At 40.9% G+C, this 27,929-nt stretch overlaps 1 protein-coding gene across 6 annotated transcripts in view; it reads left to right on the top strand.

Annotated features, from left to right (window-relative positions):
- The window catches only part of itga7 (integrin, alpha 7), a 69,524-nt gene that overhangs the window by 22,693 nt on the left and 18,902 nt on the right, over nt 1-27,929 (top strand). For 3 of the 6 annotated variants that reach the window (XM_020044934.2, XM_020044933.2, XM_020044935.2), the window contains exons 2-5: nt 20,235-20,442; nt 21,442-21,697; nt 23,194-23,325; nt 23,988-24,095. In XM_020044934.2, the coding sequence (XP_019900493.1) occupies nt 20,235-20,442; nt 21,442-21,697; nt 23,194-23,325; nt 23,988-24,095 (704 nt within the window). Of the gene's footprint in view, nt 1-20,234; nt 20,443-21,441; nt 21,698-23,193; nt 23,326-23,987; nt 24,096-24,838; nt 24,855-27,929 lie in introns of those variants that run through there. The other 3 variants (XM_013131656.3, XM_013131654.3, XM_029113942.2) reach the window with 3 other exon arrangements.

Genomic DNA, 27,929 nt, shown 5'->3' with positions numbered 1-27,929 from the left:
TTAAATGAGGCCTCTCCTCCTGGTTATACTAGTGATCATATCCCTCGTGCATCCCAAAAAGGAAGGGGTGTTGCTAATATTTATGACAGTAAATATGAATTTACTCTCAAACATATTACTGAGTTTCATTCTTTTGAAGTTTTACTCAGTTAACCAGGCCGATAAATCGTTTTACATAGCTACTATTTATAGGCCCCCCGGGCCATACACATTGTTCCTCAATGAGTTTCCAGAATTCTTGTCTAACCTTAAATTTGTAGTCATGGCAGATAGTATTGAAATTTTTGGCGATTTCAGTATTCATATGGAAAAGTCCAATGATCCTCTTCAAAAAGCCTTTGAAGCCATAATTGACTCAATGGGTTTCATCCAACATGTCTCAGGTCTAACACATTGCCACCATCACACCTTAGATTTAGTTCTGTCATGAGAAATAGATATTGTAGATCTAATACAATTGATATTCTTACAAGTTTGCTCATTAACGACAGAGTAAATAAATCTGTAAACGATCAAATCGAGGATCTAAACTCAGTACTGCGAAATACATTAGACACAGTTGCACCACTAAAAACTAAAGAAATACGCAACAAGAAACTTGCTCCCTGGTACACAGACAATACTAGAGCACTTAAGCAAGCCTCCAGAAAATTGGAGCAAAAGTGGCACTCCACCAAGTTGGAAGTATTTAGACTAGCCTGGATAGACAGTACACTACAATACCGAAAATCCCTCACGTCTGCTTGATCAGCTTATTTCTCCAACCTGATTGAGGCGAACAAAACAATCCAAAATTTCTCTTTGATACAGTTGCAAAGTTAACAAAAAAGCTAAGCAAGTGAAGTGGGTCTTCACTTTAGTTGTAATGAATACATGAACTACTTTGATGAAAAGATCATCACCATTAGAAAACAAATAACTGACTCCTCCTTAAATAGTTATGGTCCTCAAAATCTCAGTTGTCCTAAAAATGTCCTGAACCTCCCTGACCAGGTGTCAATGGGGACACTTAAATTTTTTGATATCGTATCGCTCAACACATTTACTAAATTTGTAATGAGTTCTAAACCCACAAACTCTCAGCTAAACCCAATTGCAACAAAATTACTTAAGGAGCTATTTCCTGTGCTAGGTCAGCCAATGCTGAACATAATAAATTGCTCCCTTTCCTCCTGATGTGTACCAAACTCACTAAAAATAGCGGAAATTAAGCCTCTTCTAAAAAAATCTAATCTGGATGCCGACATATTAAACAATTATAGGCCAATATCGAACCTCACGTTCCTCTCAAAAATCTTAGCAAAATGTGTTTCCCAACAACTGAATGCCATCCTTAAGACAAATATCATTTATGAAATACTCCAGTCCGGTTTCAGATCCCATCATAGTACTGAGACTGCACTCGTGAAGCTAACAAATTACCTTCTAATGGCCTCAGACAAAGGTTCTGCATCCTGTTGCTTCTTGACCTTAGTGCTGCTTTTGACACTATTGATCACTCCCTTCTCTTAGAGAGACTGGAAACCCATATTGGGCTATGTGGACATGTTCTAGTCTGGTTTAAATCTTATTTATCTGAAAGATATCAGTTTGTTAGTGTGGATGGCATATCCTCTGACAAGTCAAAGGTATGCTTTGGTGTCCCTCAAGGCTCGGTTCTGGGCCCATTATTGTTCTCACTATATATGCTCCCTCTGGGCGATGTAATCTGAAATCACAATGTAAACTTTCATTGTTATGCTGATGACACACAGTTATATATTTCAATGAAGCATGGAAAACATTTCTGATGCAGAAAAAGTAATCCATGCTTTCGTTACTTCTAGACTAGAATATTTATTTATTTATATTATTTTTTTAACCTTTATTTAACCAGAAAAATACTTGTTGAGATTAAAAATCTCTTTTTCAAGAGTGTCCTGGCCAAGACAGGCAGCAGTACAACCATACATACAACACAGAATACACAAGAACATAAAACAACTAAATTAGCAAATCCATCAACCACAAATCCTTAAAATATCATGCAGAACAACTACAGCCAGATGTGGCTTCTTCCAAGTCAATTAATATCCTCTTAAAAGCAACCAATGGGACAAGCTTATTAAGTTTCAAATGTTTCTGTAACTTGTTCCATGCAGAGGGAGCAGAAAACTTAAACGCCTTTTTTCACAAACATTTGGTACAGACAGAAGAAAAAGATCCTGGGAACGAAGATTGTAAGTCCCAATATTATTTGCACTGATGTAGGTCAGAAGGTAGGATGGAAGAAGACCCAAAATAGCCTTATATATAAAAACATACCAGTGTTGAAGTCTCCGTGTTGATAGAGAAGACCATCCAACACGTTCATACAGTTCACAATGGTGAGTGAGAACTTTAAGACCAGTGATGAACCTCAGAGCTCCATGGTATATAGTGTCCAGTGCATGTAAACTTTGAGACGAAGCATGCATATATAAAACATCACCATAGTCAAGAATAGACATGAAAGTACCAGCAACTAACCTCTTTTTAGATTCGAATGAGAGACAGGATTTGATTCTAAAATAAAACCCTAGTTTAAGTTTTAATCTATTTGCCAGCTGCTGAATATGAGAAGTAACAAAGAGATTAATCTATTAAAATACAGAGATATCTGTATTTAGAAACACATTCAATCTTCTTACCCTGAGAAGTGATGATCGAAGGCAGATTTAATTTGGATTTAGAATTTGAAAAAAGCATGACTGTTTTAGATCATAAATGTTCTGTTGAAGCATATTAAAATCAAATTGTAATTGGGAGAGGGCCTGGACTGCTGTAGGTGCTGAGCAATACAGTACAGTGTCATCTGCATAACAATGACATTTTCCTTTCGATACGTTATGATTTATGTTATTTATATAGAGAATGAAAAGCAGTGGACCCAGCACTGATCCCTGTGGCACGCCTTTTGTTATTTTGAGATAGCAAGAGATTACTGCAATGCTCTTCTCTCTAGTTATCCAGACAAATTAATAAATAAACTTCAATTAGTGCTGCACACGGCTGCTAGAATCCTAACTAGAACAAAAACATTTGAACACATTACTCCTGTCCTAGCGTCCTTACACTGGCTGCCTGTTAAGGTTAGGGCTGATTTTAAGGTTTTACTCTTAACCTATAAATCAATACATGGACTTGCTCCTACTTACCTTGCTGAAATGATCCAGGCATACATACCTACACGTAACCTACAATCGCAAGATGCAGGCCTTTTAATTGTACCTAGAATTTCGAAACAAACAGCTGGCGGCAGGGCCTTTTCTCATAGAGCTCCACTACTGTGGAATGATCTTGCACTGAGTTTGCATTTCTAATTAAGGTTAGAAATGCAAACTCAGTGCAAAATTTCAAGTGTCTACTAAAAACTAATCTCTACAGCACGGTTTATATTTAGGTGTAGCCTGGCCCTGGGTGATACTGTCCAGCCTTGCTGTCTTGCCAGGTGGGTGGCCCTTTGGTTGATGCCTGGCAATGTGGGTGGATTGATTTCCTGCCTGTTGGGCCCTGTCCGGGGCCTCCCCCAGGTAGGGCCACAGTGTCGCCGGACCCCCCCGTTTCAGTTCCAAGGTGTTACGCTGCTATATTATTGTGCTGGGGATATGAGGAATGCACTTCTAACTTTTCTCAGTTTCCTCCTGTTTTACATTTTAGGAGGAGATGAGGTCCTGGTCCACACCTGCGGATTACCTGGTTTGGGGGGCCCGTTGCTGTCCCTGTCCTTGTCCACCTGGTCATACTTCTGACCTAGTCTAAAATCAATTAGCCTCTGGATTTAGCCCAGAGACATTTATTCATTATTCCAATTGGACTCTTAATATCTCACCCGGCACAGCCAGAAGAGGACTGGTCACCCCTCTGAGCCTGGGTCCTCTCTAGGTTTCTTCCTAAAATTCGGCCTTCTTAGGGAGTTTTTCCTAGCCACTGAAATTCAACACTACTGTTGTTTGCTCCTTGGGGTTTAAGGCCAGGTGTCTCTGTAAAGCACTTTGTGACAATTGCTGTTGTAAAAAGGGCTTTATTAATACATTTGATTGATTGATTGATTTTGTTTCAAATTCCAAGACCCTTTTATTTTTAATTCAACTCTTATGGTGTGTCTATGGAATGATGAAGCAATAAACGTTTCATAACCATAAGTAATAGAGTTGACCAGCATGGCACTGGGAATGCCACATGGTGATTGTTGACAAAATTAAGAGATATAGTAGTTGTAGTGAGTATTGAGCCATAGTGTGATGACTGATTAAAATATTTTTTCATGACATAACATTTTGTTTTGTGTCAGGCTTTTAATGTTTTAGTGCATTTTCAAAATAAAATGTGTAATTTTGGACTGCATTTAGTTTGGCCTGAAAGCATTTTGGCTAGACAAAATAATTTTGGTTAGACAGTGCTCAAGCAATTTAGAAAAACTGTAAACACACCAAGCTAAAAACTAATATCAACATTTATGTTACCCTTTATACCCCTATAAAAGACTCTACCACCACACATCTGAACCCTATCCCATTACCCAAGGATGGTATATTATTGCAAATAGCTACTCAACTTTTATGCAAGAAGGAGTGTTTATTGATTGAGTTATTGTGCAAAAAATATTTAATTTAATGTGTTTTAATTTAATTTACTCAACTGTTTTTTATATTCTTTAAGAGTTGTATTTATTGTTTTGCTTAATATGTACTTAATAATGTGCATAATATTTCTGGTTTGTTTTAAATTACTAACTGTACAAAAAACAATACCGCTGTAAGAAAACGAATCGAGAAAAAAAAGTTTATCAACAGAGTTGCAATAATATGATTTGTTTTTCCACTGTTACGGTGCAGGTGTAGCAGGACACAAGGTGTGTAGCAGGACACAAGGTGTGTAGCAGGACACAAGGTGTAGAGCAGGACACAAGGTGTGTAGCAGGACACAAGGTGTAGAGCAGGACACAAGGTGTGTAGCAGGACACAAGGTGTGTAGCAGGACACAAGGTGTAGAGCAGGACACAAGGTGTGTAGCAGGACACAAGGTGTAGAGCAGGACACAAGGTGTGTAGCAGGACACAAGGTGTAGAGCAGGACACAAGGTGTGTAGCAGGACACAAGGTGTGTAGCAGGACACAAGGTGTAGACCAGGACACAAAGGGTGTAGACCAGGACACAAGGTGTGTAGCAGGACACAAGGTGTAGAGCAGGACACAAGGTGTAGAGCAGGACACAAGGTGTGTAGCAGGACACAAGGTGTAGAGCAGGACACAAGGTGTAGAGCAGGACACAAGGTGTAGAGCAGGAGCGGGAAGTCATTCCTCTTATTAATTCTTACACAGCCACAAAAACAACAAAAGGAGAATGTAACTGTGACCTGTAGCATGACTAGCATAAACAATGAACCACAACAGGTGTGGTATAACTAGAACCTAAATAGGCTCCCCAATTAGGGCCAACCTCAGCTGTCAGGCCCTGACTGTGGCCCCCAGGCACATAGAGATGCTTAGAGGCCCCCAGCCACGACCTGACATCCACCTTTAATAGATGCATTGTTTTTGGAAAGATATGATATACAGAGCAGTGAGGGGATGATATTATGAAGACTTCATCAGTGGAATGTATCAGATACAGTTGTGCTCGTAAGTTTGCATACCCTGGCAGAAATTGTGAAATTCTGGCATTGATTTAGAAAATATGACTGATCATGCAAAAAAAAGTTTCTTTAAGGATGGTGGTCATATAAATTGCAATTTTAAATTGCAATTAGTGTCTGTGTATAAATAGTCAATGAGTTTGTTAGCTCTCACGTGGATGCACTGGGCAGGCTAGATACTGATACTGTTCCATGGGGAACAGAATAGAACTGTCAAAAGACCTGCGTAACAAGGTAATGGAACTTTATAAAGCCTTGCAAATGCCAATCAGTACTGTTCAATCATTTATTAAGAAGTGGAAAATGTTGGGATCTTTTGGTACCAAGCCAAGGTCAGGTAGACCGAGAAAGATTTCAGCCAAAACTGCCAAAATAATTTTTCGGGATACGAAGAAAAACCCACAGGTAATTTCAGGAGAAATACAGGCTGCTCTGGAAAAAGACGGTGTTGTTGTTTCAAGGAGCACAATACGACAATACTTAAAAATGAGCTGCATGGTCGAGTTGCCAGAAAGAAGTCTTTACTGCACCAATGCCACAAAAAAGCCTGGGTACAATATGCCTGACAACAACTTGACACGCCTCACAGCTTCTGGCACACTGTAGTAACAAGACCAAAATAGAGCTTTATGGTCACAACCATAAGCGCTACTGTATGTTTGGAGAGGGGTCAACAAGGCTTATAACAGAATACCATCCCCACTGTGAAGCATGGTGGTGGCTCACTGATGTTTTGGGAGTGTGTGAGCTCTAAAAGCATGGGGATTCTTGTAAGAATTGATGGCAAGATGAATGCAGCATGTTATCAGAAAATACTGGCAGATAATTTGCATTCTTCTGCACAAAAGCTGCGCATTGGAGGCTCTTGGACTTTCCAGCACGACAACCCTAACCCTAAGCATAAGGCCAAGTTGACCCTCCAGTGGATATAGCAGAAAATGGTGAAGGTTCTGGAGCAGCCATCACAGTCTCCTGACCTTCATATCATCAAGCTACTTTAGGGAGATCTCAAACGTACTGTTCATGCAAGACGACCAAAGACTTTACATGTTTGTGCCATTCTGTTATAACCTACAGTTGAATGTGAATCCCATAAGAAATAAAATACATGTGTTTTGCCCGCTCACTCATATTTTCTTTACAAATGGTACATATATTACCAATTCACCAAGGGTATGCAAACTTATGAGCACAACTGTAGATACACAGGGTATGAAGGTTAACCAGCCCAGCTATGCCCACTGGAAATAATGCATTCAGTGGCCCATTCAACTTGCATTGTATTGCAGCTGTCACTGTCCATCTCTGCTCACCTCACTCTCTCTTCTGCCCCCCTTCTTGTGTTTTGTCTCTTTCCTCTCCCACTTTTTCTCTCTCCCTAAACCCTTTTCTCTTTCTGTTCCTGCCTCTCCCCTCTCCCTGCGCTGTGGTGTCCATTCCAGTGTAATACATTGAGAGGGTTAGACGAGGACTTAATGGTTTGATGAGTCATTCTATAGTCTTCTCAGCTGTTCTCCTCTCATCAAGAAAACAGATAAACAATTCACTGGGAAAACACCTTCTTGTTGAAATCTATTAGCAGAAGTTGTTTGAGTCCTCCACGGTTTGTTCTGCACTGCCCTCTGCAGATCTGCTGGCCACATAAATCTGGACTCATGATGGGGAGCTGCATTTTGCTGTGTGATGGAGAGAAGATTTTATGTATAAGATTTAGGTCCGGTTTTGCAGACACAGATTATGCCTCGTCTAGGACAAAAAAAACAAGCTCGATGGAGTTTTCTACTGAACTAGATTTTTTTGTCGTTGATTAGGTTTCAATCAGTGCATGCAAAACCATTTAGGACAATTTGCCGTAGGGTTAAGATAAAACTAGCACATTTGAAGTTATGTAACAATCTACATTTGATCTAATATTAGTTGAGTGACTCAGATATCTAAAGCTAAACAAAATGCAAACCACATTTCTACATTTCAGATTAAGTATTCTTTACAATTTTCATAATTCAGTAAATTGCAGCCATTAATCCATGTGTCTGGGGGCATTTGGTCACCAATCTGTTCTATACACAATCATGAATACTGTATATGAACAACAATTTGGGAATAAAAACTATTAACCCTGTAACTGTTGGACGATTGTTCTGAACCTACAGTCATGCCGCAATGGAAGCAAATGGTTGTAGGTTAGATCAGGACCTGGTGCTGAGTCTTCAAAAATAAATAATTGAATCACACTATTTTGAACAGATGACTGTATTTATAAATGCATTAATTTGTGAGTGAATGAATGTGTTAATACAGTGGGGAAAACAAGTATTTGATACACTGCTGATTTAGCAGGTTTTCCCACTTCCAAAGCATGTAGAAGTCTGTAATTTGTATCATAGGTATTCTTCAACTGTGACGGAACTGTGGGCAATACAGACTTTCAGCTCCCTCCAAAGATTTTCTATTGGGTTCAGGTCTGGAGATTGGTTAGGCCACTCCAGGACCTTGAGATGCTTCTTACGGAGCCACTCCTTAGTTGCCCTGGCTGTGTGTTTCGGGTCGTTGTCATGCTGAAAGACCCAGCCACGACCCATCTTCAATGCTCTTACTGAGGGAAGGAGGTTGTTGGCCAAGATCTTGCGATACATGGCCCCATCCATCCTCCCCTCAATACGGTGCAGTCGTCATGTCCCCTTTGCAGAAAAGCATCCCCAAAGAATGATGTTTCCACCTCCATGCTTCACGGTTGGGATAGTGTTCTTGGGGTTGTACTCATCCTTCTTCTTCCTCCAAACACGGCGAGTGGAGTTTAGACCAAAAAGCTCTAATTTTGTCTCATCAGACCACATGACCTTCTCCCATTCCTCCTCTGGATCATCCAGATGGTCATTGGCAAACTTCAGACGGGCCTGGACATGCGCTGGCTTGAGCAGGGGGACCTTGCGTGTGCTGCAGGATTTTAATCCATGATGGCCTAGTGTGTTACTAATGGCTTTCTTTGAGACTGTGGTCCCAGCTCTCTTCAGGGCATTGACCAGGTTCTGCCATGTAGTTCTGGGCTGATCCCTCACCTTCCTCATGATCATTGATGCCCCACAAGGTGAGATCTTGTGTGGAGCCCCAGACCGAGGGAGATTGACCTTCCATTTTCTAATACTTGCGCCAACAGTTGTTGCCTTCTCACCAAGCTGCTTGCCTATTGTCCTGTAGCCCATCCCAGCCTTGTGCAGGTCTACAATTTTATCCCTGATGTCCTTACACAGCTCTCTGGTCTTGGCCATTGTGGAGAGGTTGGTGTCTGTTTGATTGAGTGTGTGGACAGGTGTCTTTTATACATGTAACGAGTTCAAACAGGTGCAGTTAATACAGGTAATGAGTGGAGAACAGGAGGGCTTCTTAAAGAAAAACTAACAGGTCTGTGAGAGCTGGAATTCTTACTGGTTGGTAGGTGATCAAATATGTATGTCATGCAATAAAATGCAAATTAATTATTTAAAAATCATACAATGTGATTTTCTGGATTTTTGTTTTAGATTCTGTCTCTCACATTTGAAGTGTACCTATGATAAAAATTATGCTTTGTAAGTAGGAAAACCTGCAAAATCGGCAGTGTATCAAATACTTGTTCTCCCCGCTGTATGTGAGTGAATAAATGGATGAATGAACAAATTAATAGATGATTTACAGTGGATATAACCCTAACCCCACTTTTATATCCTGGAGGTATTAGGGTTTGGGTTAGGGATGACTGAGATGTAGTTGAGGGTCAGGGATGACTGAGATGTAGTTGTGGGTCGTGATGACTTAGGGGTAGTTGAGGGCAGAGGTTGGGGGATGACTGAGATGTAGTTGAGGTTGGGGGATGACTGAGGTGTAGTTGAGGGTGGGGGATGACTGAGATGTAGTTGAGGGTTGGGAATGACTGAGGTGTAGTTGAGGTTTAGGGTTAGTAAGATGTAGTTGATGGTCAGGGATGACTGAGGTATAATTGAGGATGGGATATGACTGAGATGTAGTTGAGGGTCAGGGATGACTGAGGTACAATTGAGGATGGGATATGACTGAGATGTAGTTGAGGGTCAGGATGACTGAGGTATGGTTCAGGGTTGAGGGTGGGGGATGAGTGTGATTTAGTTGAGGGTCGGGATGACTGAGGTGAAGTTGAGGGTGGGGGATGACTGAGGTGTAGTTGAGGGTGGGGGTTGGTCCAGGGTCTAGCGTGTGGTGTTCTGTGTATTTACAGATTATCTAGCATGATCCTAGTTTATAGAGAATGTTTTTTTTCATAGATTATTAAACTTTTGAGTTTTTCTGCAGTCTCTCTCAGGGCTAAAATGGAAGTAAAAGGGACAACTGATGTAGCATTTGAAAATCTATGATACATTCAGTTTCCCAAAATGGGAAGGCCACATTACATTGATATAGGTCTTTGTATATTTTCCTGAAATAACTGTGCCAAAATTAGCATTTTATCAATGGTTAAGTTCTATGTGAAACCAAAGAATGTTTTCATAAACAATGCATTACCTCACAACATCTGTAAACTTCCGCACTGGAGTTAACAGCACTGTGCTGTTTCAAAACAGTTGAACTACGGTGCTGACTTCATTGGAGTTTACTAGCTAGCAACAAACACAATTTCTGGATATTAATCAAAATGTTTTGAGAATGTGCAGTCCCCTCTTGTGTTAATAAAATGAAATCTAACTAATTGTCTAAAGAACAGGCTGTCATTCCGGAATATTATCAGTCAGGGAAGATAACTGACATGGCCGTTCCCAACAGTATCAAAATCTTGCCAATGCTCCGTAAGTAGTAATAATATCAGTACCTCCCCATACTATTCCTGCAAAATGGGACTTACGACTGAATTGTCCAAATAGCTATAAGACGCATACTTACGGAATTGAGAGTTGTTCCCCTCCCACTTCAGCCTCATCCACGGACACATTAAGGTACTCGATGGCACTAGGTAGCAATAAATCCCACTCCTAACATATGAGCTACAGTTATGGAAACAAAGTCGGTTGCTGGATAATGCCTCCTCGCAGATAGATTTGCGTCAAGTAACAGTAGGTAATACAACTGGTTGGCATTTCATTTTGAGCTAGTAGTCCATACTATCTAACACAAGCGTGCCGCACAAGCCCTGAAAAGTGAAGCCAAAACGTCTCGATCGCCCCCTGGTGAGTGGTCCCAGTATAGGTCATAAACCCCGCCCTCCCCATGTTATTCAATGGGACGCGAGACCAACTAAACAATTAAATTACCCTTCAAATATATTTTTTCCGAAGCTGGTTTCTGTCATTTACTGTAGTTTGTATCACGCTAATGTAAATTCAAGAGTTTGTTTTTAAAATAAGTTTGTTTTTAGTTAGTTATTTAATGCTCTAAAAACGGTGGTGTGACGTCGTGATTCACAGCTGTGATTGACAGCTATCTGAGCCGAGGAGCCACTGAATCTTCGGAGGACTGAGGAGATTGGAACTTTACATTTAATCTCAAAATTTCTATAATTGATATAATTTCACACGGACATAATGGGTTGTTCTGCAGTACATTGTGCTAACCGATCTGGCATTTCCAATCGATCTTTGAATTTTTTTTGGTAAGTTAAATTTATAAGCTATTTAATTAGTAAATAAATGTAATGGGCTAGCTAACGTTAGCTAAAAGACAACAAGCCTCGTTAATAGCCATGTTAATAGCTAGCAGGTGATCGTTAGCTAGAAGTTACCAATTATTTTTGTATTAGGCCTATTCTAAATTAAGGTTAAACATGATGTAAGTTAGGCTATAACATATCGTCTAGGTTTAACAAGCAAAGGTTGTACTGTACTTGGACTTGCGATTGATTACGGTATGCGCATTCTGCGAGGGAGAGTGAGGGCGGGGCACAGGGGTGGGGCCGTTGATTTCGCGGCTTTACGGCTTTACTTCCTTCTCGCTACTGCGCATAACTACTGCGCAGAACTGGTCCCAAGATCGCTATCTGCGCAGACGCAAGTCCAAGATGTCAGCGCCGTATCAGGACACTGGTGGCTTCATTTTTCACCAATGGAAAAGAGCGAAAGGGCGTCGTCCATTATATATACAGTCTATGATCTAACATGAGCTACAATTTTGTAAACAAAGCCAGTTGCTGGATATATCCTCCTCTCAGACAGATTTGTGTCAGTTTACCAGCAGCTAAAACAACTTATTGGTTTTTGTTTGAACTAGTAGCCTATACTAGCTAACGTGAGTTATAGTTTTGTAAACAATGCTGGTAAAGGATACAGCCTCCTCACAGACACATTCATATGTGCGGCAGCTGCAAATAAATGTTTCAGAAAAAATGAACAGCAATAATCATTCAAATAATGCATGTTTTGGCACAAATTGTTTTCGAGGAACATACAGAGACTTATATCAATACACCCTGGCCATTCTGTTTTGGAAAACTGAATATATAATATATTTTCGAACACTATATAGGTTGCCCCGTTCACTTCCATTGTTCACCTCCTCTAAAATCGGTTGATGTGCGGGCGCGTCAATTAAAATATTTTTTATTCACTGCTCCGTAACTATAGAAGTTAGGTGCTTCATTCTTCTTCCACGTTGTTATGGATATTCTACTGCAAATAACAACGTCTCGTTTGTGTACTTTCGTCAACTAGAAGCCCCACAGTCGCGATCACAAACCGCAGCGCCTATATCTCACACATTTTTATTAATTGCTCCGGAATGGTAGAAGTTAGAGGCTTCATTTTTTCACATTCCGCTGCAAATAACAACGTCTTGTGTATACACAAATATTGATCACCAATAGTCTTTCCTGATTTCAGCAGCAGCCATAACTACAAACCCGATTCCAAAAAAGTTGGGACACTACAAATTGTGAGTAAAAAATAATTTACAAATCTCATAAGCTTATATTTAATTCACAATAGAATATAGATAACAAATCAAATGTTGAAAGTGAGACATTTTGTAATGTCATGCCAAATGTTGGGTCATTTTGAATTTCATGAGAGCTACACATTCCAAAAAAGTTGGGACAGGTAGCAATAAGAGGCCGGAAAAGTTAAATATACAGATAAGGAACAGCTGGAGGACCAGTTTGCAACTTATTATGTCAGTTGGCAACATGATTGGGTATAAAAAGAGCCTCTCAGAGTGGCAGTGTCTCTCAGAAGTCAAGATGGGCAGAGGATCACCAAATCCCCCAATGCTGCCGCGAAAAACAGTGGAGCAATATCAGAAAGGAGTTTCTCAGAGAAAAATTGCAAAGAGTTTGAAGTTATCATCATCTACAGTGCATAATATCATCCAAAGATTCAGAGAATCTAGAAAAATCTCTGCGTAAGGGTCAAGGCCGGAAAACCATACTGGATGCCCGTGATCTTCAGGCCCTCAGACTGCACTGCATCACATACAGGAATGATACTGTCATGGAAATCACAACATGGGCTCAGGAATACTTCCAGAAAAAATTGTCGGTGAACACAATCCACCGTGCCATTCGCCGTTGGCGGCTAAAACTCTATAGGTCAAAAAAGAAGCCATATCTAAACAGGATCCAGAAGCGCAGACGTTTTTCTCTGGGCCAATGATCATTTAAAATGGACTGTGGCAAACTGGAAAAGTGAATCAAAATTTGAAGTTCCTTTTGGAAAACTGGGACGCCATGTCATCCGGACTAAAGAGGACAAGGACAACCCAAGTTGTTATCAGCGTTCAGTTCAGAAGCCTGCATCTCTGATGGTATGGGGTTGCATGAGTGCGTGTGGCATGGGCTGCCTACACATCTGGAAAGGCACCATCAATGCTGACAGTTATATCCAAGTTCTAGAACAACATATGCTCCCATTCAGACGTCGTCTCTTTCAGGGAAGACCTTGCATTTTCCAACATGACAATGCCAGACCACATACTGCATCAATTACAATTTCATGGCTGCATAGAAGAAGGATCCGGGTACTGAAATGGCCAGCCTGCAGTCCAGATCTGAATGGGACGACATTCCTATTCATAAACTTGAGCAACTTGTCTCCTCAGTCCCCAGATGTTTGCAGTCTGTTATAAAAAGAAGAGGGGATGCCACACAGTGGTAAACATGGCCTTGTCCCAACTTTTTTGAGATGTGTTGATGCCATGCAATTTAAAATCAACTTATTTTCCCCTAAAAGTGATAAATTTTCTCAGTTTAAACATTTGATATGTCATCTATGTTGTATTCTGAATAAAATATTGAAATTTCAAACTTCCACAGTGTCCCAACTTTTTTGGAATTGGGTTTGTAATTATACTATAACTTTTTCTGTTGTTTAGAAGTCTAAAATACATAAACCAATCAAATGTGAAGTTTATCCATGTCACCCCCCTCCCCAAAAGAGAGAGAAATAGCGAGTGAGCGTGCCAGGGGGAGAGGCTCGTGACACACTTACCATGCTCCCAATAAAGTCATTATCCACTTGGATTGTATTGAAGACGCATTCAGTTGCAAAACAGTTTATGAGAAAAAATAAATGGCAAAACATATTCATGGCGAAAGAAGTGGAATAAATTATTAATAAATTATTAAATAAATTATTGAGGATATTAGCGATGATATTGAAAATGGGTCTGAACATTCAGACGATGAAAAATATGAGGATGGAATCAACCCATTTGTAAAATAGGGTAAGTGTAGCCTAATTGCTATTATATGATAATGTTTATTATTATTTTGCATTGTTTTAGTGGAATTACTAGGCCTGTATGATAACTTGAAATAACGGTATGCTAGCCAGTGGTCAAATGTACGCCTATGCTGTGTTGTGTAGCGTGTCACCTGTGGATATAACCATCCAAAGGAAGACTGGACATATCCCTGTTCTAATCTCCACCAATTCCAGATGTAGGGAATTCCAAAGGAAATAAAGGCACCCCCTATTCAAGACACCCTATATATAAAAATGTAAGTGGTAGCTTTTGAAAGTACAATATGACAGAATAAGTTCAGTGACCCCATATGGGCATTTACAATGATTTTCAGAATGTTAGAGAAAAAAATGGATGTGGACTAGAGTAAAAAAAATTGCAGGTTAATTTTATAATTTTATAAATTCAAAACCATTCAACTTGTACTTATTCTGAACCCCTAGGGGTATCCAAATGTAAATGTAAAACAGGCTACCTATTTTATTTCAATATAAAACCAAAATATGTGACTATTTTACATTATTACTCAAGTGTCTCAAAAAATTTGTTTTCAATACATCCTTCATGTATCTGAGGGTCGGCAGAATCCCAGAATATAAAGCACTTCCTTCTACTATAAAGGATGACCATTTTAGAGCCCAAAATGTCAAGATAGTGACAGGCAGACTTTAAATATATTCCAAAAATATTTCCAAAGAATACTCTCCAGGATCATGCTAGATAATCTGAAAAAAAATTCTATAATAGCAAGTCTTTCCTTTAAGGCCAGGGTCATTATAAAGCATCACAGACTAGATGTGCTTTTCTCGGAAAAGGTTAGACTTTTAGATCAAATTAATAATATGACATTTGATCTGATCCTAAATTTATCTGATCCTAAATCAGTGGTTTAAAAAAAAAAATAAAGATTTGTTGATTGTCTGTCTCTGTACACAATTGCTTATTGTCCTTTTCTTATTAGAACGCATCCAGTCATCATTTTTGACTTTCAATGTGTTTACTGTTTGGTGGTCTTCTAACCCTAACCCTAACCCTATTTGTGTGATTAATAATGTGGTTGTAGCTGTCTGAATGAGTCAGTGATAAGGTCTGTTAGTCAAATTCAAAAGTCATTTTTATTGTCAAATGAACAAAATAACATAGTGTCGTTCTGAGCAGTGAATTTCTTATGACATGGCAAGTAAAATAGAAAACATAAAATAGAAAAGGATATACATAACAATGTAAACTAGCAACATTTCCAAAGAGTGAAGAAAAGGGGTATATGGAGTATATTACAAATATAAATATATATATGTGTAATAGGGCCTATGGTACATTAAAATATACCAATATATAATGAATGTGCATAGAAAGTCATCAGAGCATTTGAAATGTTCATGTGATCAATATGGTCATAGATCAATGTTACTGGTTGAGAAGCCTTATGGCCTGGGGGAAAAAACTATTTGTGAGTCTGGAAGCGTGTGCCCTGGTAACGTCCACCAGACAGCAGCAGTGTGAACAGTCAATCAATCAATCAAATGTATTTATAAAGCCCTTTTTACATCAGCAGATGTCACAAAGTGCTTTTAAAAAACACCTGGCCTTAAACCCCAAGGAGCAAACAACAGTGTTGAATTTCAGTGGCTAGGAAAAACTCCCTAAGAATGCAAAAATGTAGGAAGAAATCTAGAGAGGACCCAGACTCAGAAGGGTGACCAGTCCTCTTCTGGCTGTGTCAGGTGAACATATTAAGATTACAATTGTAATAATGTGGGCTGAGTCTAGAGTCCATTTAAACTTGGTCCAGGTCGGAAGCATGACCAGATGGACAAGGACAGCACACTGGCAGCTGAAATCGTCAGGTATCGTCTTGATCTGTAACACAATCAGGAGGACTTTGGACAGGGACAGCAACAGGTCTTTCAAGCCAGGTACTCCGCAGGTGTGGGCCAGGACCTCATGTCCTCCTAAGTTCAAAACGGGAGGAGACTGGGAAAATTCAGAAAATACATTCCTCATATCAACAAGGATTTATAGTGGAGATGGACGGCTGTAGTCTTTTATGATGTTCCGGTAAAATATACCAGACGGCAGCAGTGTGAACAGACCATAGCCTGGACAGCTGTGGTCTTTTATGATGTTCTGTGCTTTCCTCAGGCATCGTGTGTGGTGGATGCCTTGCACGGAGGTGAAATGGCAGCCGATGATGCGCTCCGCAGATTTTACCACCCTCTGGAGAGACTTGCGAACAGCAGTGGAGCCGCATGCCATACCAGGCAGTAATGCAGCCTGAGAGCATGCTCTCAATGGTGCGCCTGTAGAAGTTGGTGAGAGTTTTTGCAGACATGCCAAACTTCTTGAGTCTCCTCAGGAAGTATAGTCATTTTTTGGGCCTGTTTTTACTGTTGAGTCTGCTTGCCTGGACCAGGTGGGGTCATCTTTGATGGATCTTTGAGGAACTTGAATTCAGGACCCTCTCCACTTCAGCTCCATCGATGTGTATGGGGGCATGACCCCCCTCTCTGCCACTTCCTGAAGTCCACAATCATCTCTTTAGTCTTACAGACGTTGAAAGAGAGGTTGTTGTCCTGGTACCATGTAGCCACGTCCCTTAGCTCCACTCTGTAAGAGGTCTCATCGTAGTTGGAGATGAGACCCAGTATGGTAGTGTCATCCCCAAATTTGAGGATGATGTTGGAGCTGTGTGTGGCCACACAGTCGTGCATGAACAGGGAGTACAGGAGGGGACTCAGTACACCGCCCTGGGGGGCTCCGATGCTCCACCTGGGGTGTTCTCGTAAGGAAGACCAGGATCCAGTTGCAAAGAGAGGAGTTAAGTCCCAGGGTCCTGAGCTTAGGAACAAGCTTGGTGGAAGTAAGCTTGTGTTGAATGCTGTGGTCCACAAACAGCATCCTCACGTGTGCGTTGCCTTTTTCCAGGTGGGAGAGGGCGGTCTGTCATCAGGGCGATGGCATCATCCGTACATCTATTGGGGCAGTATGCAAATAGATAGAGGTCCAAGGTGTCAGGAAGGGTGGAGCAGATGTTGGTTCTGACCAGCCGCTCGAAACACTTCATGATGGTGGAGGTCGGTGCTACAGGGCGGTAGTGGTTTAGGCAGGTGATGGAAGGTTTCTTTGGTACAGGGACAGTGGTGGTTTGTTTGAAGCAGGAGGGGACTACAGACAGAGACAGGGAGAGGTTGAATATGGAGGTGAAAACCTCTGCTAGCTGGTTGGTGCACCTCCTGTGGACACGACCTGGAATGCTGTCTGGCCCTGGTGACTTCCATGGGTTCACTCTATGAAAAACTGTCCTCACATGGTGGTTATTGACTGTACTCTAAGCTTAGCATGGACATTACCATTTACCAAAGGCTTCTGGTTGGGGAAAGTCCTAACATTTACCCTCCAAAGGACATAATCGATGCACTCAGCAATTCACAATGTCCCACTGGAAGTTAATCAGAGCGTGTAGTTCATACATTTTATTGTCTAGTGGTGGGGTTAGTTACCAGTGGAAGGGTTAGTTACCAGTGGAAGGGTTAGTTACCAGTGGTAGGGTTAGTGATAGGACAGGGGGTGTATAATGTCCTACAGGACAGGGGGTGTATAATGTCCTCCAGGACAGGGGGTGTATAATGTCCTCCAGGACAGGGGGTGTATAATATCCTCCAGGACAGGGGGTGTATAATATCCTCCAGGACAGGGGGTGTATAATGTCCTCCAGGACAGGGGCTGTATAATGTCCTCCAGGACAGGGGGTGTATAATATCCTTTCTATTTTCCTTAATTCCACTTTGCTCTCTTAGCTTTCCATTTTTCTTCATTCCTCGGCTCTCTTATCTTTTCATTTTCCTTCCTTCCTCGGCCGTGCATCCTCTCACTGGTTCTGTTGGACCAGTTTGCCACTGACAGAAGCCCTTTTTTTGGATGTTAGAGAGTGTTATGAAACAGAAGCGAGGACAAGGCTGTGGGAGTGACTGGGGCTTGGATCAGAGAGATACCTTAACTGTAAATTAGTACCCTGTCTGTCATTTTCAGTATAGTATTGATTGTTTACAGAGCCCTGCTGCCTACCTTGATTTACCCCTGTCTGTTGTCTGTCATCTGTCTGTGTTTCTACAATGTTTTTAGCTCTTGTCCATATTTATAGCCAGGAGGTGGAATGTACAGTTGAGTGTGCTTCATGTTTTAGACAGACGGTGAAGAGCTGCTTTAGGTTACTGAGACCACCAGGTATAAAACAAAACAAGAGAAAGTAGTGAAACATGTCCAATAAAAACATACATTTCTGTTTTAAATTTCGAATTAGAATATTGTCTATATTCCGTCTGGAACTTACTCTCTCGGTCTCTCTCTTTCTCTCCCTTCCTGTCTTTCTACCTACATCTGTCTCTGTCTCTTCCTATCCATCCCTTCTTCTCCCTGGGATTCTCTGTGTCACATGTCCGTGCCTGTTCCATGGCTGAGAGGAGAGGGGAGAGAGGGAGAGATAGGGGAGGGAGAGGGGAAAGAGGAGAGGGAGAAGAGAGGAGGGGAGGGAGTAGGAGGAGAGAAAGAGGAAGACAGATAGGAGTTGGAAAGAGGAGAGGGAGATAAAGAGGTGCAATGGGAGGGAGGAAAGTGACGGTTGGCTGGGTGGAATGTGGTTCAACGATATGTTTTTAAATAGCCTCCTGGACCAACCAGCCCGTATAAGGCTGAGGCCAGAGCCACGACCCCAAAATATCACCTCCACATCACTGAAAATAACTTTTTTGGGGCCCACAACTGTTACAAAAGAAAGGAGGAGGGATTTATGATATGTAGTGTCACAGTTTGACCTCACACTTCTATCTGTATATGATTATTTAATCTCCTATACAGAGTAAGCTTCTGAACATCAGGGAAAATTGATTTTGCTGACAGTAACATTGGATGTTTAAAACATGTCACAACATCTTTTCTCCAGGGGCCATTAGGGGTCATATTCATAGACAGTTTTGGTAGAGGAGTGCATCTTTGGTCAGGTCCTATTCTTTATGATTGGTGTTGAGTAAAATCTGGTCCTGTCCTTTATGGTTGATGTTGAGTTATCAGGTCCTATCCTTTATGTTTGGTGTTGAGTTATCAAGTCCTATCCTTTATGTTTGGTTTTGAGTTATCAAGTCCTATCCTTTAGGGTTGGTGTTGAGTTATGTCAGGTCCTGTCCTTTAAGGTTGGTGTTGAGTTATCAGGTCCTATCCTTTAGGGTTGGTGTTGAGTTATGTCAGGTCCTATCCTTTAAGGTTGGTGTTGAGTTATGTCAGGTCCTATCCTTTAAGGTTGGTGTTGAGTTATGTCAGGTCCTATCCTTTAGGGTTGGTGTTGAGTTATGTCAGGTCCTATCCTTTAGGGTTGGTGTTGAGTTATCAGGTCCTATCCTTTAAGGTTGGTGTTGAGTTATGTCAGGTCCTATCCTTTAGGGTTGGTGTTGAGTTATGTCAGGTCCTATCCTTTAAGGTTGGTGTTGAGTTATGTCAGGTCCTATCCTTTAGGGTTGGTGTTGAGTTATGTCAGGTACTATCATACATGTTTCCGATGTTTCATAAATCCATCAATAGAGCATGTTGAGTTCAATCCGGTCAGGTGATATTAGTTTTAAGTTAACATTTTCATTGGCCCATATTTCATTTGGACAAATACATTTTCACGTCTGTAGGTGGAAATGTATACATTTAAAAAAAATTTAAACCTTGAATACACTAGAAACATGCATTTCCAGGAATAAAGGGATCATGACATTATTCAATTTGCAGGAATGAAGAGACCATGAAATTTCATTATGTCATCTCTACACACAGGAAGATATCAAATGAAACAATATGATACAATATGCTACACTACCTTCTACCGGCCATTGAATTGAATATTCAATTCTGTTTCTAACGAACAGGATCCTAGTGGGGGCACCACGAGCCAGAGGTAAGGGCCCTATGAGGAATCAGCATCCTGGTGCCCTGTACCGCTGTCCAATCACAGGCGAGGAGTTTGACTGTGAGCACGTGGACATTGATCAGGATGTTAACTTGGGACGTGAGAGCAAGGACAACCAATGGCTAGGAGTGACAGTTAAGAGCCAGGGGATCGGAGGAAAGGTGGTGGTAAGTTGCAATTCCTGACTCCAAGTCTGTTTGACTGCTGTGGTATAAAACCAGACATGTTCTGTCTGACTGTTGTGGTATAAAACCAGACATGTTCTGTCTGACTGTTGAGGTATAAAACCAGACATGTTCTGTCTGACTGTTGTGGTATAAAACCAGACATGTTCTGTCTGACTGTTGTGGTATAAAACCAGACATGTTCTGTCTGACTGTTGTGGTATAAAACCAGACATGTTCTGTCTGACTGTTGTGGTATAAAACCAGACATGTTCTGTCTGACTGTTGTGGTATAAAACCAGACATGTTCTGTCTGACTGTTGTGGTATAAAACCAGACATGTTCTGTCTGACTGTTGAGGTATAAAACCAGACATGTTCTGTCTGACTGTTGAGGTATAAAACCAGACATGTTCTGTCTGACTGTTGTGGTATAAAACCAGACATGTTCTGTCTGACTGTTGAGGTATAAAACCAGACATGTTCTGTCTGACTGTTGTGGTATAAAACCAGACATGTTCTGTCTGACTGTTGTGGTATAAAACCAGACCTGTTCTGTCTGACTGTTGTGGTATAAAACCAGACATGTTCTGTCTGACTGTTGTGGTATAAAACCAGACATGTTCTGTCTGACTGTTGTGGTATAAAACCAGACATGTTCTGTCTGACTGCTGTTGTATAAAACCAGACATGTTCTGTCTGACTGCTGTGGTATAGGACCAGAAAACGTTCTGTCTGACTGTTGTGGTATAAAACCAGACATGTTCTGTCTGACTGCTGTGGTATAGGACCAAAGATGTTCTGTCTGACTGCTGTGGTATAAAATCAGACATGTTCTGTCTGACTGCTGTGGTATAGGACCCGAGATGTTCTGTCTGACTGCTGTGGTGTAGGACTGACCCATTGTAATGTAGTATAACAGGATCTTTCCAGAAGCATGTGCCTTTTCCAGTAATCCTGTTAGGAGTTGGTTCAGTCGCTCTCCTGCCTAACCTCCTTGCAGACATGTGCTCACCTGTACGAGTTACGGCAGCGTGTTGGCCTTGCATCGGAGACGCGGGACCCAGTCGGTCGTTGTTATGTGCTCAGTGAGGACCTGACAGAAAGGGATGACCTGGACGGAGGAGAGTGGAAGTTCTGTGAGGGGCGACCCCAGGGGCACGAGCAGTTTGGGTCCTGTCAGCAGGGCCTGTCAGCAGCCTTCACTCCAGACAACCAGTTCATCATGTTTGGAGCTCCTGGAACGTACAACTGGAAAGGTATACTGACATGTGAGGAACCTGTGAAATGGTAAATAGTTGTGAATGACCCGGGGTTGTTTAATGCTCATTGGAAAGTCAAAGTTATAAAATAAGGATATTATAAACAATCAAAAACAATGTAACCGGAGTCCTTCGTTGTCTTACATGCAAAAGCATTGTGCAAAAATACTAAAATAATTGTACATTATTTTGTATTTTTATGTAAGAATTCCTATTAAAGTGATTGATCAAAGTGATTGATAGCCAGCAGTTACTGGGCTGACTGATGGAAATATCGTTATTTCACTGATCAACGTGGCTGGAACTATGGATCACAGTGTCATATATTACACATGCCTGGAGGTCAAACGTTGTCCTGTGACATGCTTGGTGGGATGACTGTATATGCCGAAAACAGTGGGGCGAATAAGTATTTGATACACTGCCGATTTTGCAGGTTTTCCTACTTACAAAGCATGTAGAAGTCTGTCATTTTTATCATAGGTATTCTTCAACTGTGAGTGACGGAATTTAAAACAAATCCAGAAGATCACATTTTTAAGTAATTAATTAGCATTTTATTGCATGACATAAGTATTTGATACATCAGAAAAGCAGAACTTAATATTTGGTACAGAAACCTCAGATCCTCTAGATCATCCAGATGGTCATTGGCAAACTTCAGACGGGCCTGGACATGCGCTGGCTTGAGCAGGGGTACCTTGCGTGCGCTGCAGGATTTTAATCCATGACGGCGTAGTGTGTTACTAATGGTTTTCTTTGAGACTGTGGTCCCAGCTCTCTTCATGTCATTGACCAGGTCCTGCTGAGTAGTTCTAGGCTGATCCATCACCTTCCTCATGATCATTGATGCCCCATGAGGTGAGAACTTGCATGGAGCCCCAGACCAAGGGAGATTGACCGTCATCTTGAACTTCTTCCATTTTCTAATAACTGCGCCAACAGTTGTTACCTTCTCACCAAGCTTCTTGCCTATTGTCCTGTAGCCCATTCCAGCCATGTGCAGGTCAACAATTTTATCCCTGATGTCCTTACACAGCTCTCTGGTCTTGGCCATTGTGGAAAGGTTGGAGTCTTTTTGATTGAGTGTGTCGACAGGTGTCTTTTATACAGGTAACAAGTTCAAACAGGTGCAGTTAATACAGGTAATGAGGGCTTCTTAAAGAAAAACTAACAGGTCTGTGAGAGGCGGAATTCTTACTGGTTGGTAGGTGATCATATACTTATGTCATGCAATAAAATGCAAATTAATTATTAAAAAATCATACAATGTGATTTTCTGGATTTTTGTTTTAGATTCTGTCTCTCACGGTTGAAGTGTACCTATGATAAAAATGACAGACCTCTACATGCTTTGTAAGCAGCTTATTGTCAGTAATCTGTTTTAGTGTGTGTAGCGTGCGTGCCTCTGTGCATGTGTGTGTGTGTATTAGCTTGCCTCTGTTTGTTTGTGTGTCTGTCTGTCTGTGTCCAACAAACTTGATTCCTTCCAGGGGAGATGCGCGTCCAGCTGATTAACAAGACTCAGTTGGATCTGGGTTTCTATGACGATGGGCCCTATGAGGTGGCGGATGAAAAGCAGTTGAATGCTCAGCTGGTCCCTGTTCCTTATCATAGTTACCTGGGTAGGACCGTCCCTGGCCTGCCCACCCCTGCTTGTTCTGCCACTGTCACATGCCTGCCTGTTCCACAGCCCAGATCACAGAGTACAGCAGAGAAGCAACAGGCCAAGGAAGGTTGACAGACTGGCGTCCCACTGCACCCTAAAACAATCCCCACCCCAGACCTTGAAAAGAAAGACAGCCTACACTGATTATTATCACCCAGTAGTGCATATGTTCCAACGTACAGATAGAAAATAAGGTGAATCCAGCCAAAGAAACCTTTTAGGTTCTGGATACAATCTATCTTTGTAGTGTAGGAATGTCATTAAATATAAATGTCTTGATACTTTATACCCTGAGACTGCCAGCAGGGGAGGATTACCTTTCATAATTGACTGGAACAATATAGAACTACTTAAAAAACAAAGAATATAACTTTCCCACAGTTCTAAGAGTGCATTCTGGGTACAGCACAAGCCAGTTCTGTCATCCTTTTGCTGTGTGCTGGTGGTTTTCCCACAAACTCTGCAATACCAGAAAGAAGAACCACACAGTCACATCACTCCCCCTTCTCATCTGCACTCCTTTTCTCTCCCCCACTCTCTTTGTCACCCTGTCCCCCATCACTTCTCCTCCACTCGCTTTACCCTCCCTCCTTTATCTCTCTCTCTCCTGGGCCGCAGGGCTCTTGTTCATGGCTAGTCCAGTTGAAGATGCGCTGGTGTACAAAACTCTGGAGCCACACTCCAACCGGCCCATGTTTCAGGATGTAGCTCAGAATAGCTACTTAGGTTTGTAGCTTGGAGTGAGGAGTCATTTCTTTAAAGAAAACAGTTCTGTTTTGTAGTGACACTACGACTTACCCTCATCTGTCCTGTAGGGTTTGGGTGAATTCCATTTAATTTCCAGTCAATTAGAAAGTAAACCAAATTTCAATGCCAAATCTCCCCTTGTTGAAAAACATTAAAGAGAATTGGAATTGGAATTAAAAGTTTTGACTACTTTGTAGTGGAAGAAATGGAATTGACACCAACCCTGAAGTACCTCACCTACCCTCACCACTGGTGTGTTAGTGTGCTCATCGCTTGTCTATACTGTAAGACCTGTCTGCAGAATCTTTCCACTGTAGAATCTTTGTAGATTCTAGGTCTTTGTAAAATCTGTAGGGGCTCCTATGTGCTCTGCATGCTTGTCTGTGTTACTGTCAAGTCTGTATGTCCATACAGTATATCAGTCTAAATGGTGTGATTGCCTTTAACAATCCTGGTTCCATGGTGGTTGATTTAGAAATACATTGAATCAAAATCCTCTGTTAAGTTAAAGCACTTTTGATTTTGCCATGTCAATTATCAGTAGAATATTGCTTAATGGTATTCCAATTACATATTTACAGGATCTTGAAGCATACTTTGCTCACAGCACAGGCCGTAAAGAATACATTAAGTTGAATGATACTTTGCTCACCGTTTAGGGCATAAAGAATACAGTAGGTTGAATGATACTTTGCTCACAGTTTAGGGCATGAGGAATACAGTACTGAGAATGAGTAGGTATGTCCTCAGTCCTTGGAGTTGATGTTTCTTGCTTGATTGATCAACATAGAGATAGCAGCACTTTCCCATTTTAGATCTGCCTAATGGACTCTGACCAATAACATTTTGTCTGGATCGATTGGTCCCATCAACTGTGTGAATTTATAGTAGATCTCTAAATCTCTCTATTCCCATCATGCTCTCTGTTCAATTCCACTTAGATGGATGCAGTGCAGATGGAACCATATTCCCTATATAATCCACTGTGGAAACTATATAATCCATTATGGACCCTATATAATCCCCTATGGAAACTATATAATCCACTATGGACCCTATATAATCCACTATGGACCATGGTCAGCAGTAGTGTACTATAAAAGGGAATATGGTTCAATCAGGGACGATTCGTCCCTTCTCCATAAAGATCACTCCTCCTCCAGAAACCTTAATACCCATTATGACCTTTGATCCCTCATTTATATTTCCTCCAGCATGCCCCCATTGAACTTCTAACCAAATCACAAGATGCATGGCTAAAGCACATTGTATTTGTTATACACATTCACTAACAGGCCATTGCAGTAGGGATGGAAATTAAAATATTTTTGTTTTGTTTGTTTAAGCTGTGTAAAAATGTATGTAAACTAAATGCTAAATGTATTTAAGAAATTTGATGACAGTGTGTTATTTTAGTCTGTGACTGACATGGAATCATACTTATCTTTACTAATGTACATCATATCTCATGGAAAATATATTTATATTGTTGTATAATGCCCAGTTACTCAATAAGGTACAGTATATAGCCAATATACCATGGCTAAGAGCTGTTATTATGCAAAATTAATCTGGAAGTGTCTGAATACAGCACTTAGCTGAGGTATACTGGCTATATACCACAAACCCCCAAAATGCAATAGTAGTTTTATAAACTATTTACAAACACCATGAGTGTCATAACATGGTCATAACTATGTCATAACCATGTCATGTCAGCTGACATATGTCATATCCTGTCATAACATGGTCGCAACACTGTAATGACACATATTTTGAAATACTATGACATATATTGCATTTTTTAATGTCTAGTTATGACATCTATGCAAATCTATCAAAACATATCAAACCATTGTGCATTACCAGTCTTCTTATAAACTATTTTTATATAACCTTAATTATAAATGCAATATATCAATATAATTAAGTGATGTGCGATATTTACCTTCCCAAATGATTTGTTTCTCATGACTAGGATGCTAGTAGTAGATTTCAGGAGCAGGACATGACATCCTTTTTGTGACTAATAACCAACATAAGGACAGCTAGGTGATAGGTGTATCTGGTTCCAATGATTATGGTCATAATGCTTCTTTTGTATTGACATAAACTGTATTTTGTCAGTTCAAGTAAAGTGACACAGAATGGTCATAATGCATGTGTGTGTGTCTGTATGTATATGTATATACATTACTGTTAGACTAAAGTTTGTTGTCACTTATAAATGTTTCCATGAAAACATACATGAAATTAATTTGCTGAGGAAATATAGCAAAATGAATTGGAAATTGTCATAGACAATGGCTCCAAACACTCCTCCAGCATCTTTTAATTTTGTCTGCGTCTCATGAATGTTCTTCTTTGTGATCCGAACACCTCAAACCTATATTTTTCTGTCCATAATTTCTGTCCAATCTTACTCTGTCTAGAGTCTGTGTTCCTTTGCCCATCTTAATCATTTCTTTTTATTGGCCAGTCTGAGGTATGGCTTTTTCTTTGCAAATCTGCTTAGAAGGCCAGAGGTCTAGTGGAGTCCATGCCTCAACGGGTCAGGGCTGTTTTGGTGGCAAAAGGGGGGACCTACACAGTTTTAGGCCGGTGGTCATAATGTTATGGCTGATCGGTGTATCTTGGTCATTGTTCACAAGGGGATGTCATATCCTGCTCATGAAATCTACTAGTACTGGCATCCCATTAATGAGAAACAAAGCATTGGGGAAAGTGACAAAATACAGCTTATGAATATGTTAGGATAGCATTATGACCATCATGTGTCACTTTAAATGAACTGTCAAAATACAGTTTATGACTATACAAAAGAAGCATTATGACCATAATCATTGGAACCAGATAGGCCTATCACCTTGCTCTGCAAGTCCTTATGTTGGTCAATAGTTAGAAAGAGCATGTCCATCTCCTGAAATCTACTGCTGGTATCCTAGTCATTAGAAACGTTGCATTGGGGAAGGTAAATATCTGACTTCATGTATAATTATATTGATATATAGATTTTATAATTAATGTAATATAATAGCAATAATTTATTTAATGGTTTCTACTTCATTCTCTCGGTACAGCCTAGCATACAATATATATAGCTGACAAAAACACCTAGAAATTGAAACACAATGCACAGATAGAATTTTTGACAACTTCCACTGGAGATTGTAAAGATGCCTCGGGAGACTCCAACTATATCGCAAGCAGGAAGTGCACGTTGGTGGCATCGAGGGCGTAAACAAAGACGAGGGAAGCGGGGTGGCCTCCGGGCTAGGTTAACGTTAACCCCCTATCGGCCTTCACTACCTAGCCTGTTCCTCGCTAACATACGGTCACTGACCAACAAAATGGACGAAATACGACTGAGAATCATCTCACATGGATTATGGATTGCAGCTTCAAGATTTTCTCAGAAATGTGGCTACACAACAACATACCCGACAATATAATCGAGCTGGAAGGATGCGTCGTCTTCAGTGCTGATCGAATAGCGGAGGATTCTGATGAGACATGAGGAGGTGGACTGTACATTTATGTGCTTAACTGCTCAAGTTAAGTTAGTGTCACTGCTCACTGGTTGAGTCAATGCTCAACCAATCTGGAGTGCCTGATGATTAATTGCAGTCCTTTTTACTTGCGTCACCGGATGGTGCCTTTATTGTAGCAGGCAATTTCAATCACTCAAATCTGAAAACAGTTTTTCCCAAATTGTCTTCTGCCCCACCAGAGGAGACAATACACTGGACCAGGTGTACACAAACATTCCAGAGGCTTACAAAGCCATTCCCTTCCCCCACCTGAGACAGTCTG

This window comes from Esox lucius, chromosome 17, assembly GCF_011004845.1.
Source record: "Esox lucius isolate fEsoLuc1 chromosome 17, fEsoLuc1.pri, whole genome shotgun sequence".
NCBI classification, from domain to species: domain Eukaryota; kingdom Metazoa; phylum Chordata; class Actinopteri; order Esociformes; family Esocidae; genus Esox; species Esox lucius.
Note: the sequence above shows the minus strand (reverse complement) of the source record. Positions and strands in the feature narration are given on the sequence as shown.